The 13,607-nt window shown below is 46.0% G+C and overlaps 1 protein-coding gene across 5 annotated transcripts in view; it reads right to left on the bottom strand.

The window, feature by feature from the left end:
* PLCB4 (phospholipase C beta 4) overlaps positions 1-13,607 on the bottom strand; it is a 1,177,624-nt gene that overhangs the window by 46,559 nt on the left and 1,117,458 nt on the right. For all 5 annotated transcript variants that reach the window (XM_086927702.1, XM_086927703.1, XM_086927699.1 and 2 more), the window contains one exon: positions 7,302-7,403. In XM_086927702.1, coding sequence (XP_086783828.1) covers positions 7,302-7,403 — 102 coding nt within the window. The remainder of the gene's footprint in view (positions 1-7,301; positions 7,404-13,607) is intronic.

Genomic DNA, 13,607 nt, shown 5'->3' with positions numbered 1-13,607 from the left:
TGCGCACAATTGGGCACGATCATACATATATTATGGCGCTGTGAGCAAACTCAGCTATACTGGCGCAACATTCACACGGTCATGAGTGAAGTGTTGGGGGTAGAAATCAGACCGGAAGTGCCCAGGTGCCTCCTTAACATCTGGGAACCTACCGACCTCAAAACTTATACTACCAAATGGGTCACGCTTGGCTGCATGATCGCCAAGAGAAATATTGCACAGCTCTAGGGAGCCGCCCACCCGCCCACGGTCATAGCCTGGGAACAAGATCTTGACTGCTGTATGATGAGAGAGAAAACAGTCTATGTGGCCTGGGGTTGTCCCGGCAAATGGTCCACGGATTGGGCCCTCTAGAACGCATATCGGGGTGATATATGTACTCTTCCCCGTAAAGTTGATGAAGATGACACCCCATCCCCATGAATTTCAATGAATTGTGCTGCTGTATTGAATGTAACCTGATTTTACTGTAACCCTCAATTGATTCTGTGAACTTGTACCTTCATGTCGAGAGTGTTTATCAAAAGATTTTTTTTTAAAAACCATTGTATATTAAATGAAATGATATTGCTGGGTGGAACAAAATCCATGGGAAAGTAAATTATGGGCGGGAACATTGATCAACTTTATTGAATAGAAATGACTTCATATTAGTATGGTGTGATGACCTCTCCTCGACTTTCAGACCAATCAAATGAAGGGAATACACAAATTTGCAACACCGGGGGGTGGAGCATTGCCTTGGAAAATAGTATAACTAAGGTAGGCTTAGTCAGTTAGATTGTCCGACTAGTCACAGACCTGTCACTGACCCAACGTATGCTGAAGGAGAATCGAGAGCAGAGGGTTGATCGAGCACTCTGTCAGAAGAATCGGGAGTTTACTGAGGGAGAAGAATCGATGACCCGGTCGGGGTTTGAGTCTTAGCTTCAGAGAGGGGTGTGACGCTGGCATTGCTGGCATTGCACTTAGCTGAGGATACCTATCCTGACCTGTCTTGTCCTGTTGGTACCTGGTTAGCTTCTCTTGTCCCAGCCCGTGGTCAGGGTTGGTCCTCGCACCATTCTAGGTAAATATAATCTTTGTGGGTATGTTCTTGTGCTGTTTCCCATTCTCACCCTTCCCAGGTACCAATGTCTAAAATGATAACTTGAAAGTCTTGCAGAAATATTGCTTTAAATATTATTTTTCTTACTTAAAAGTCTTTAATTTCACTTTTGTGGCTGTCGACTCATAAAATATTGCATAGATAAAGTGTTTAACGTTTTTCCCTGAGTCTGTGGGTATTTCATGAAGGTAAATGTTGTTTTCTACCTATTATTCTAAGTCCCTTATTGATTCTTAGGACTTAGAGTACAGGTGACGAGGATTTGGCAAGTCATGGTGTACAAGTGTAAGTCCTAAAGTAAAATAAAATTCTGATAGGCAGGAAGTTAAGCTGGATTACCGGTTCAAGGTTTGAATGTTTTATGGGTCCAGGTGAGTATGGTAAATTGAGCTGGTAATCCTGTGTGCCATCACAGAGTCAATGAGCACTGCAATTTTCAATGATAATTCAGACAAGGGTGAGGCCACAGCATTGGTGCTTTTGGAACTGCTAACAACGTCCTACACTGCAGACCCTGGCACCTTGCTGAGCTAACAAACACAAGATGTGATTAATAACTTGGTATTGAAATGGATAAAATCCTTCTTTAAAGATAGAAAGTGGACAACTGTATTACATCTATTTCTGTCGATGCTCCAGAGTACTTTTCTGTCTCCTACCTTTTTAATCTTTATTTAGTCCTACTAATAAAATATCCACAGAACAAGGAAATTGAATGTTAGAACTATGCTGGCTATGCCCAGCCACTTCAGCCGGCTATGAGAATTCAGCCAGCAATGAGAGAAGAGCATCCAAGCATTCTCTGCCTACCCAAAAACGATGGACAAATGGGAGCCGACCAACTTTATCAAATATGCTCATCATGGTATTGGGTGCATCAAAACAACACTTCCAATTTAAATTTGGCTAAAAACACTTGGAGCATTACCAGCTCCAGTAACAACTGGGAATGTTTGGGTGTTTTCCTACATGCAAACTTGACTTTGATAGCACAGATTGCAAACATGATGAATACTCACTTATTTCGACTTCAGATACTGAAAAGATATATCTTTTAGAACCCTTGAAGGAATATGAAAAGTATGGCTGATTGTTCTATATTGAATAGGCTACACCTACTGCTATGTAGGTGTGAAGTCTTCAACACCAAATTGTTGTGGAGCCGCAGTGATTGCATGAGGTAAATGTGAGGACGCATCCGATCGGCTGTGAGGAAAGCAAGACACAGGTATTCACCCCTGAAGAAGGGAACAGGGCTTCCCGAAATGCATCGGGCGACACTGCTTCATAATCTTTGGTGTCATTGTGCTATGTAAAGAATTATTTCTCAAAGATAGCCATGTATATAAACATATGAATATATGTATGATCTCTACAAGACTCACTATCAAAAATAAGATATACATACGTTGTGTTTGTGATGTATCATGACAATATTATGCAGGAGCATAGTATTGTTTTCTTGAAAATTTATGTTGAACAATAAATTCACTAAGCGTAAGAGAAATTGACAGATTATTCATTTCTTAGAGTAGGTATATTATATTTAATTTGTTGAGAGTTTATATTCTCTAGGAACAGTGCATCCTGCATGTAGGCTCTGCTTACATTTACCTCATGTTGTTCACATACTGTGTAGCCAGCACAGTTGAGCAGTTTGCACCCTTGGTTTACCTTGTATAATTAAGAACACTTAGATTAACAATAGAGTGCTCCTCTCCCCCACATAATTAGTAGCTGCAGTGATTGTTAAATGCAGCAGCCTGGACTGCCTTTGGGCTAAAATAGAATTACCAGGACATAAACATGCTGTCCGGCACATCACCTTGGGGGTAGAACGTAGAGAGAGGCTTCATGAACTGAGCACATAAGTCAGTTTTACCATTAATCAAAGCATTGTAACATACCATATTTTTTTGTCTGATACTATTACATAACCCTCTTTGGCATCTTATCATGCCACTGCAACAAAGAAGACATGCTTGATAGATCCATAAGTGAGACAGGACTATGGGACCTAGATATGAGTTATGGAACTTAGGCCTGTTGATAGTCTGGATTTTGTCATATTGCCCATAAGTGGTTTCCAGCTTCATAAGCGCCAAATGACCTTCAATAATGACTGATAAATAATGGTATTTATTTTGTTTAGAGCCACGAATGACAATGATTTAAAAGCTTTGATACGTTCATGTTCATTCTCTCTAGCTGAGATCAAGAAGCATACTATAGAGGTATGGTGAATAGGTACACCCCATGTGAAGGATGCACACAGCTTGGAGGTATGTTACAATGTGTTAATGGTAAAACTGGATGCATGTGTCAGGTCCATGAAGTAAATCACATTCTACCCTATAGGTATTGTTCTAGATTGCATGTTTATCTCCTGAGGAGACCCATGTTAACATGGGGATAGGTTGAAACATCAACACTGTAACAGGGATTATCTAATATCCAATGGATTTAAAATAGTATTCAGAATACTGTGGCTCTATACATAAAAGTTGTGACATCCCGACTGCATATATGTATAATTTTTAGTATTTCATATCATTGCACCTATGAGTACTGTTGGACTTTGCCCTTTTGGCAGGTTCACCCCTAAACTTTTTTGCCTTTTCTGTGACCTGATATTGGTAGTTTTTGGCTTCTGCGCACTTTAGCACTGTGGCCCAGTGTAAAGTGCATGCGCACTCTGAGTACGTGTGGTGAGATTGGCCTGCCCTCCCATAGGAATGCATGGTGGATATGTGTGTCCCTGGTAATTCCTGGTAGGAGAGGAGTGCAGGGGAGAGTTTAGTATGTATGAACTTGTGAGAAAAAATGCTGCGCAATGGTGTGTGCAGATCGATGGTGACTAGTGGAGAAATGCCACTTTTAGAAGTTGCCATTTCTGTCTGCTATGTGTCTGCCTGCCTGATGTGAATTGCATGTTTGGCTTCTGAGTGACAGGGGCTGGATGACGTGGGTGGCTTTAGGAGACAGGGTGAGTCAGCCCAGTGGTGAATAGAGAGATCTGCATGCAGGGAGAAGTTGCACCTGGGACCTGAATAGGGCTGTGCCTTCCCTCCACAATGCCGGCTCCGCCCCCTGTGGTGTGTCTGATCCCTGAGCCCCCACCTGTCAAAGGAGAGAGAAGCTGAGCAAAACAAAGTGCTCCAAAGCTCCCCCAAACCAGTTCTGACTGGTATTACCAAGCCCTGTGCAGTGACACAAAGGGAAAAGTGGTATAACTGCAGGGGCTGTGACCCCATGAAAAGTGTGTGCTGTTCCTGACTTGGGTGGCCTGCTGTTGCTGCTGGGCTACAGGAAGAACCTCCAAGAGGGACTGCCTCCCTGCTGGAGGTCCCTGTGTGCTGGCCTGCCTGGGCCCAGCATTTGCCCCCTGGACTTTGGACTAAAATGCCTGGACTTTGATTCTAGCACCATGGGAGCGCTTGGCTTTCATTTTTAAAGAGCGCTTTGTTTTCTGCAGCTGAGGAGCAGCGCTTATATTTTTAACTGCAGCACAGAGCTGCGATCATTTTGAAAGGGAATCCTCGGCGTGGGGATTTCCCCCCCATTTGTGCCTTTTAGAGCGGGAGCCCACCCCGCTGAATAATGCTTGAAATCCGAGCAGGAGCACACCCCGCATCGGTACCTTTGTAGCGGGTGCCTACCCCGCATATTTGCATCTACTTAAAAACCACGGGTGCCTACCCCCCATTTTTGCTACGCTGAGTGGGTGTCCACCCCGCTTTGTATGTTTAAGGAAGAGGGAGCCTACCCCTCATTGCCGCCGCCAAGAGAAATCACTGCCTCGGCCCGGAGATCCGCAAAGTTCCACCTGGTTGTGGGTGGAGCCAAAACCGGAAGCTGGCGGCCGGGAGGAAGGAGAAGTGAAGAGCTGCAGCAAGCGGGGCTCCCGTGAGCGGTGAGAGCCTCGTGCGGGAAGAAGAAACGCCGGCTCACCAACCCCGCCGGTGCCTGGAGCATCGTTGGGGGCTGAGTTTGGAGCGTATTTTCTTTGTGCTCCCCAGGCGTGGTGGTGCCAGAGTCCTGGAGTGGGACTGAGAGTCACGTTGGTGCCAGTGTCCGTTGCTGCTTCCAGCTGCCCCACGAGAGAGAGGGCAGCTGCAACATTGGGGCCAAAGTGTGGAGCCTTGTTGGTGCCTCTCGGGCACAGTGGGTGCCGGTGTCCTAATTTACTAAAGAGTCACCGGGAGAAGCCCTGTGCAACGGGGCTCCCCAGGCATGAAGAGTGCCAGTGTTCATTTGGCCTGTCTTGTTTCGGCTTCACAGCTGCACCGCCGTTGCGGGCAGCTGCAACGTGTGGCACATGGTTGCTGGGGCCCCCGTGGGGGTCCAGAGGGCACAGTGAGTGCCAGTGCCCACATTTTCCTTCTCAGCTGCGCTGCGATTAATGGCAGCTGCACCGTTTAGGCCAGAGCCAGTTCTGGAGGAGTCCCAGTGGGGACCCAGGAGGCACAGTGGTGCCAGCGCAATTGTGCACTTTTTGCCTTAGCTGCAAGTGGCAGCTTATGCCCTGACTTTGCGGGACATAGGGCATTTGAGCCCCTAAGAGAGGCCAGTTGGCCCGGGGCCAGTTTCTGTGTGTTGTGCTCCCAATTGGGGCACTTTGTGTTCATGCTAATTGTTGCCTAAGGTGGTTAGGCTTATGCTAATGAGATCATTGTCTACTATGTTCTAGGCTTAATGTAAGGATAATTCTGAGGCCAGATCTTTACCAGTAATAACTGGTTGTGTGCTATTAATGTTTACTATCTGTGCTACATTTAGCATTTGTGATTTGTGCTGGTATTGACAGTGGCCCAATTGGCCCTGTCATGTGTAAATAATCCCCTGTAAATACTGCCTAGTGCCAGTTGGCACAGTGTACATTGTGTGATTATGATCTAATGTGTTTATGACAATACAAAGGCTATTTTTATTATATAACCTTGTGTGGAGTTGCTTTTGCGGTGTGCCTAGTGTGTTGCTGCTGTGAGTGTGTGTTGCGCAAACGCTTTACACATTGCCTCTGGGATAAGCCCGACTGCTCGTGCCAAGCTACCCAGGGGGTGAGTGGGAGTTATCTTGGCGTGTAACTCCCTTGCCCTGACTAGAGTGGTGGTCTCTGCCTGGTTTTGGCGCAAGCCTTAGCTAACCGAAGATCCCATTTCTAACAAGTACTGAGCCGTTTGCACCACTGAAAAGTGTATGTGATATAAAACACCTATTTGGAGAAGAAATATGTTGGTGATGTTAAGAGAGAGTTTATTTTAGGAAGATTTTAAAGTAATATTTGGAAAGAGACCCACAGAACTGATATATTGTTTTAACGGTATACCCTAATTCGTAATTGGGCATAATGGTTTGGTCCTGTGTATTAATTGGTATGGAATTGCACCCATGCCACTCTGTCTCTGCCAGCATTCACGCCTACTTACTACAAATATTTAAATTGCTTATACAGTGCACGTTAAAGTCACACCTTCTGGTTCCCCTGAAAAGAAACATACTTTATTCAAATGCCCACACTAACAATCTTCAATTTCAAGCAGTGTATATTTGAGAGTGTGTGTCCATTGGCAGTACCTACCTAAGAAGCATTTTCTGATTTGCTTCCCCATTCGCAAATTGTATCTGATCGTCCAAACATTATGACTCTCCTGAACTACTTTTATCTTGTCATTTGCCACCACAACGGAATCACCAAAACCAAAACTGTCAGCTTTCTAGCCAAGGTAACGCAGTAGCTGACTACATTCACCAAGAACAAATAAGGAGGCAGACAAATCCTTCCCTCCCAAAACACCAAGGTGCAATATCCGCTGCCCGCTCCACTCCACCACACATTCCTGAATACCCCGAGGTATCATCATGTATGTTTGATGCACAGAACTTTTCAAAGAATTACAGTAGGTGCTGGACCTGGAGGTGGCAGGCTTCCCTCTACCTCCCCACCACTATTAAACATGATGTTTTAAGATCTGAAGAACAGGAAGGGATATAAAGATTCCGAAATGCCCAAATGCTTTGTATCAATTTCCTTTTTGCATTACAAATGGGATAAACTTTTTCATATCCAATCACATAAACAGAATCAAAGCATGTGCATTGTATAAACATGTAACACCTCAGACGCTCGTCTGTGCTGCCAAGCTAGATTTCATAGAGTACTCATTCTCCTCATTTGACAACCTCAACTCACCTCTCTCTTTCTGCTTTGTTTTTGATGGACTTATCCTGGCTGATGGCTTTGCTGTTTTCCATTGAAATCTTTGCTTGGTTGGCGCGCATCTCCTTTCCTTCCCTAAAAGGACATAAACATAAAATAGCTTTTACAATATTCGTTTAAGAACCAGTAGCAAACATGTAGGCTGATCCTGGAATCTTTCTGCATGTCAGGTGTGTAGCATTGCAAATGTGGCCCCAAGAGCATTACGAAACCTATGTAAAAAAACGGGGCCGCGTGTGCAATTGTTTGAAAAAGCACTTAGCAATCCCCAGAGATGTCACAACTTATAATGTGCTGTATTTTTTATTGTGCACTGAGACTGAATGCATCAGACGGTAAAAAGCATATGACTGAAAGCTGCCAGCAAATTGCTTTATTTGTCTTACTTATAAAACTACATTTCAATCACGTTGAGAAGAAGACGTAACTCACCTGTTAATAGCAATATTGATCATGCATGTTTTTATCTTTCTTTGCCTATTCTTCGGATCTCGCGCAAACTAGCTCAGGGTGCTCAAGCCTTTATAGAGGCTAGACACCAAGTGACCATTCATACACATCGGGTCATTTTGGCGCTTTATAAAACTCTCAAATTAAAATAAATACCATTTAATGTGTCCAATTTCAAATATATAGACTTCTCCATTTCCTCATACAATATTTCCCGAAAATACATTGTTACCAATGTGCAATTTCCTATTATACTGACAGACTAGAATATCTGTAACATACCTGTCAATTTCTCGTCCTTTCTTCAAAACTTTTTCTTCAAGACTAAGGGCCACATTTAAAGAAAGGCGATAACTGGACATTGGCATAGATCCCGCCCACTCTTCTATCTGCCCTCCTGCTTCATTTAAAGGTGACAGGATGTTGTTTTCCTAACGCGAGAGCTGCTACTCGCTCTCCCATTGGTTGCTTGGGGCTAACAAAACAATGTTTTTCTAAGGTCCGCTCTCTTTAGGACTACCCCACTGATACAATTATAGCTGTCGTCCACTTCGTCCAGGTCTGGCAGGTCAACCATTGGTGGAAAGAACCATGCCTTGATGGTCTAAAGAAAGTTAAGGTGGCCATCAATATTCCTGACAAGGGCTAGAAGAGATATCATAGTTTGACAGTTTCAAAAGAGCCTCTGGGTAGAGACTTGTTGAACCCTGTGTATCAAAGGCTAAAACTTTGAGCACAGGCTTTCTGTTGGGTGGTAGATCTAGAGTCTTCTTTGAAGGGTGCTTGGCCCAAAGCCTAGATGGCATGATGGGCAACGTAGAGGATTTTGAAGGAGACTTTCTCAGATACAGGAATACAGATACTGTTATGACAAGGTGACAAGGCTGAAATGCAGTAGCAGGCTCAGCACAATATTTTGGACACTTTGGAGTCTTTACAGGAGATATTCCAGTGCTCTTTAGGTAAAAACCACTGGCATAGGCAAGATGTGAGGGCACTAGTGCAGTGGTGGCTGCAACCTAGTAAAAAAAATAGAATAAAAGGGAACAGAGAAATTGGGATGAGCAGTCAGAATATGGAAGGAAAATGCGACCACAAAGTTGGCTTGGGTCAAGAGTCCATATATCTATGAAACATTTAACTGAAGATTCATGAGTAGGTGAAGGTCCAGTTCAACAGGCCACAATGAATATGTCAATGCACATGGTATAGCGGCCCAGGTCAGGATTTCATTCTCGATGGCATTGAGCTTCAGATGGTTTCCTTTAATCCAGGTCTTGCTTCCAATGATATCAGATTCGTAAGAGACGAGGTATGATTATGTTTGAATTTAGTCATGATTTGCAATGAGTAGTGGTGAAGCCCTGCATAGTGGCTAGATGTGAGAGGTTGAAATGGCGATGAGAAAGAAGGAGCAAGATGATCTGGAGATAAATTAAGAGCAATTTGATTTTTTGATCACAGGCGTTATGATTGTGAAGATCACAGAGGAGACAGGTTGGTCGGGTAATGTGAGAGTTACTCACAGGCGGTAATGTTGTGTCTGGTAGAGACGATTCTAGCGGCAGATTCCTTCACGTAGAACTATCTCCAGGTGTGAGACTGGATCTGGATTTTTTTTGCCACAGCATCCCTGCACGTCGGGGGAGGGGCAGCCTCACGCAACTCCGCCCAAGCGCCGTCCGTGTACGTGACGTCAGCGAGGTCACATAAGTCCCACCCTGGCGCGCCTACGTCAGTTTTCTTCGGAGAATCTTTCCGCACCACAATGCAGAGCCACCAGACAAAAACCTGAGGGAGCATGGGAACATTGTGCGAAAGAGTATATAAAGAAGAAAAAGAGGAAGACACCATAAGGAACAATGCAAGACTGCACTGTCCAAGGGCAGGAACAGAAGGAAGAACAGAGCAGAGCCCTGAGCAGCCACCCTGCCAGTACATAGATAGCCTCCCCCCTCTTCCGGGAGACAAGGAACCTGCGTGAAAGTCATGACACGTAGCAGGCCTACAACCCTCACCCAGCATACAGGGCAACCACCCCCAAGGACCAAGGGTAAGGCACGACCAGAGGACCCCAACTCAGAGGTTAGCAGAGGGGCCAGGACCCCTAGCAGCAAGAGGAAGGAAGCAAAGGGAGGGTAGAGATTGAAGGCAAACCTCCCCAACCTGGAGCAGTCAGAGCAGCAGGGCACAGGAGCACCGCAACCACATCTTCCAAGAACAAAAGAGGAGGAATGAACAGCAAGAACATAGAGCCACCGTCAAGAGCAAAGAAGGTACTCACAGGAGACATATCCCCCACCGGGAGGCGAGTACCGAAGACCAGCCCCAGGGGTCCTTGCAGAACGGGGAGGAAGGGCAGGCCGCGAAGGAATCTGGGCTAGAATCGTGTCTACCAGATACATCGTTGCCGAAGGTAAGTAACTCGTACATCTGATAGACTACTAGCCGCAGATTCCTTCACGTAGAATAGATACCCTAGCAATATGCGCAGGGAAGGAGGGTCTGCAAAATGACCCCACCAGTCTGGCCAGGACAGAGGGTCCCACAGGGGACCAGACCTGAGGACCAGGGAAGTAACCTCGTCCCTTACAGGCAAGAGGACCCCCACAAGTAGAACACCAGCAACCCCAAGAGGGATGAAGGAGGAAGAAGGAAGACTGAAGAGGCCCGTACACTCACAACAGAGGAACCAAGGGCAAAGACTGAAAGGCCGAAGCACACCACTCCCCCAAGGCAACAGAGTTTCCATCCAATGCCAGGACAGGCAGAGGAACAAGAATAAGAAGCCTAGAGGGCCCAAGGAAACAAGGGAAAAGAAGGCAAGCCCACAAAGAGGGAAGACACCGGCCAGCCAGAACGGCACCGATAGCCATAGGCCACCAGAAGCAAGGAGAACACAGAAGCATCAGGAAAGGAGCAGGAAGAAGAGGAAATGCTGAGACACACCACCACAAGGGGCCGCGCATGCGACCTCAAGAAGCAATAGCAACATACAGAAACGTCAAGGAGAACAGGCACCCGAAGGCTATCAGAACTCCCCAGCAGCTTTGGAAGAACTTCCGCAGCAGAGGAAAAAAAGGGCCAGGGGAAAAACACCCCCGCGGAAGGCTTGACAAGCAGCCCAAGAAAAGCAGAAGGCCTAATCTCAGGGCCAAGTCTGCGTAACAACTCCAGCAAAAACACACATTGTCAACAAAGGGCAGTCCAGAAGCCAACAATGCCAAAGTCCCAAGGAGGACTCAAATGGCCAGAAAACACACTCCACAGCCAGAACAACCGGCCCAAGAAGGCCCAGAACCAGCCCAACTCAGCAGTCACTGAGGAGGGGAAGGAAGAGGAGGAGGACCCATGCGGCGGCACCAGGGACGATTCACCCTCAGACTCGACCTCCGACGAGGCAGCCGCTTGCTGGGAGGAACAAGAGGGGCCCGGAGGGGGACGAGGGTCTCCACCCAGCTTCGACCCAGAGCGGGATGAGAAGAGGTAACTGACCCCTGTGGCGCTGCCCAGAGTAGCAGGCGCCGGCGCGGTGGTGGAGTTAGCTCAGCTGGGACGAGGCTTTGGCCTGCCCAGAGGGCCGAGGGGGTTCGGTGATACGGCCCGAGCCCCGGCGACCTTCTGCAACACCAGAGGGAGTTCCACAAGAGTTTGTGGTGAGGTAGAGGCGCCGTGGTCTGAAGGAGGGTCCCCCAAAGGGGCCGCACCCCAACAGCACCACATCCTCCAAGCCTGGATCCAAACCAGTCGGCACCTGGGCTGGTGCCCCAGGATGGAAAGGAGGAGGAGACGTCAGCCAAGCCTGCAAATCTACCACGTATGTCTCCATCTGGACCCTCGACGCCCCAGCATGAGAAATGGTGGATAGGAGGCCGACACATGGGGTTGCATCACCCGTGGAGAGTCCACTCCCCCAGCAGGCCGAATACCAGCCTCCGGGGACAAACTGCGACACCCACCAGGGAGCGACACTGTTGCAACATCGGAGACGGACGAGGATGACGACCATGGCCTTATCCGAAGCCGTCTGCCGAGGCTGATCGAGGGGAGGAAGTCGACCTGGAGGGACGCGCCAGGAGTAGTTTCATTCGGCGCTCCCGCCGGGACTTCAGCTTCAAGTGTTGGCACGCCTCACAATCAGTGGTGCCGTGATCCTCTCCTAAACACCACATACAAATGAGGTAAGGGTCCGTCGCCGACATACGATGCCCACATGACGTGCACGTTTTAAAGCCCGAAGGTATTGGCACGCTGTTCCACCAAGAGAAAAGACAATTGGCAGGTGAGTCCTGCCTATTCGAGAACCCTACCCTATTGGCAATTTTACATTCAAACCTGCCAATGAGTAAAAGGAGGGTTCTCCATGGGAGGAGTAAGTTTGGGGTGGGGGGCACAGTTTCTGTTTAAAATATGGTGCACATGGTGTGGGAGCATTATGGGGAAAAAACTTTTAAAAAATCTGGTCCGAACCACGCAAGTTAAAAGAAAAAGTGAACTTACTATTTTAAATCATGGGAATTAGATTTCTCTCATGGAATGTGCATGGCTGAGAGTCAGAACAAGAAGGCAAAGGATTCTAGAGTACCTTAAACATGAAGACTGGGACATAATAATCCTTAAAGAAACCCATCTCTTGATATCCGAATGGGAGGATATAATGAAAACCCAGCGCTGAGTAGACTTCTATATTTGTACCGAACACACATGCTGTGTTAAAGGGGTTATCATAAAAAATTTTTTTTTTTTAAAAACAGCGAAAGCAACTTTGGAGTCTTACAAAACTGATATAAAAGGGAGATGGGCTGCCGGAAATGTTTGCATAGGTGGCAAACCATTAGTGATTGCAGGGTATTATGGACCTAATATCGATGACCTCTCAGCCCTACAGGAACTCTATGCACACCTGTTAGATACGTTGGGCCCATTATCCTCGGTGGTGATTTTAACATACTGCTTGACCCTGCACTAGATAGGAGTCCTACAAAAAATACACCTATCCTGCCTAAAATAAGGAGATGGCTTAAGACTTACTTAAAAGACCTAGAGTTAATAGACGTATGGAGAGATAAGGGTGAAAAAAGCCATTTGTTTACATTTAAAAATAAAAAACTGGGACATTCCTCCAGAAATTATTACTTTTTAATTGACAATTCAATACTAGGGGATGTCAAAAAGGTCAGACATCTACCCGAACACCTATCAGATCACTCTGCAGTATTATTGGAGATTGAGCTTCATATTCACCAGACCCAGCCAAGGTGGACTCTAGATAAGGTAATACTTCTAGATGACAACGTAGTAGAGGTTCTCAGAGAGGAAACTACATCATATTTCAAACTAAATCAGGAACAGACTTCCAGTCAGATTAGATGGGAGGCCTATAAGGCGGTACTTAGAGGTAAGATGATCAGCTTAACGGCCTATAGAAATAAATTAAACAAGAAGGAAATAGAGAGTTTAGAGGGTAAAATCCACAAGTGGGAAACGAATGTTAATGAGGAAACGTCAGCTGAAAGAATGAAAACATCTAGGAGGGAACCAATTAAGGCAAAAAACATCCTAGTAATCATATTAGATACTCAAATTAAGAAGAGGTGGGAGGCTAGTAAGCTGTCTCATTATCAATACCGGGAGGGGTGTGGTAAACCTTTAGCTTGAAAAACAAAGACCGACCTAAATAAAAACAAGATTTCAAGCATCCAAGAGGCAAATAGTAGTCGACCACTTATAGAAGAAGCAGATATTAAAAAAGCTTTGTATGACTTCTTCTCAGAGCTATATAAAGACGATACAACGAATAGTGAGGCCTTAATTCAAGAAAATTTTAGC

This window comes from Lissotriton vulgaris, chromosome 6 (assembly GCF_964263255.1).
Source record: "Lissotriton vulgaris chromosome 6, aLisVul1.2, whole genome shotgun sequence".
Taxonomy (NCBI): domain Eukaryota; kingdom Metazoa; phylum Chordata; class Amphibia; order Caudata; family Salamandridae; genus Lissotriton; species Lissotriton vulgaris.
The sequence above is the reverse complement of the archived record's forward strand: the minus strand, read 5'-3'. Positions and strand labels throughout refer to the sequence as shown.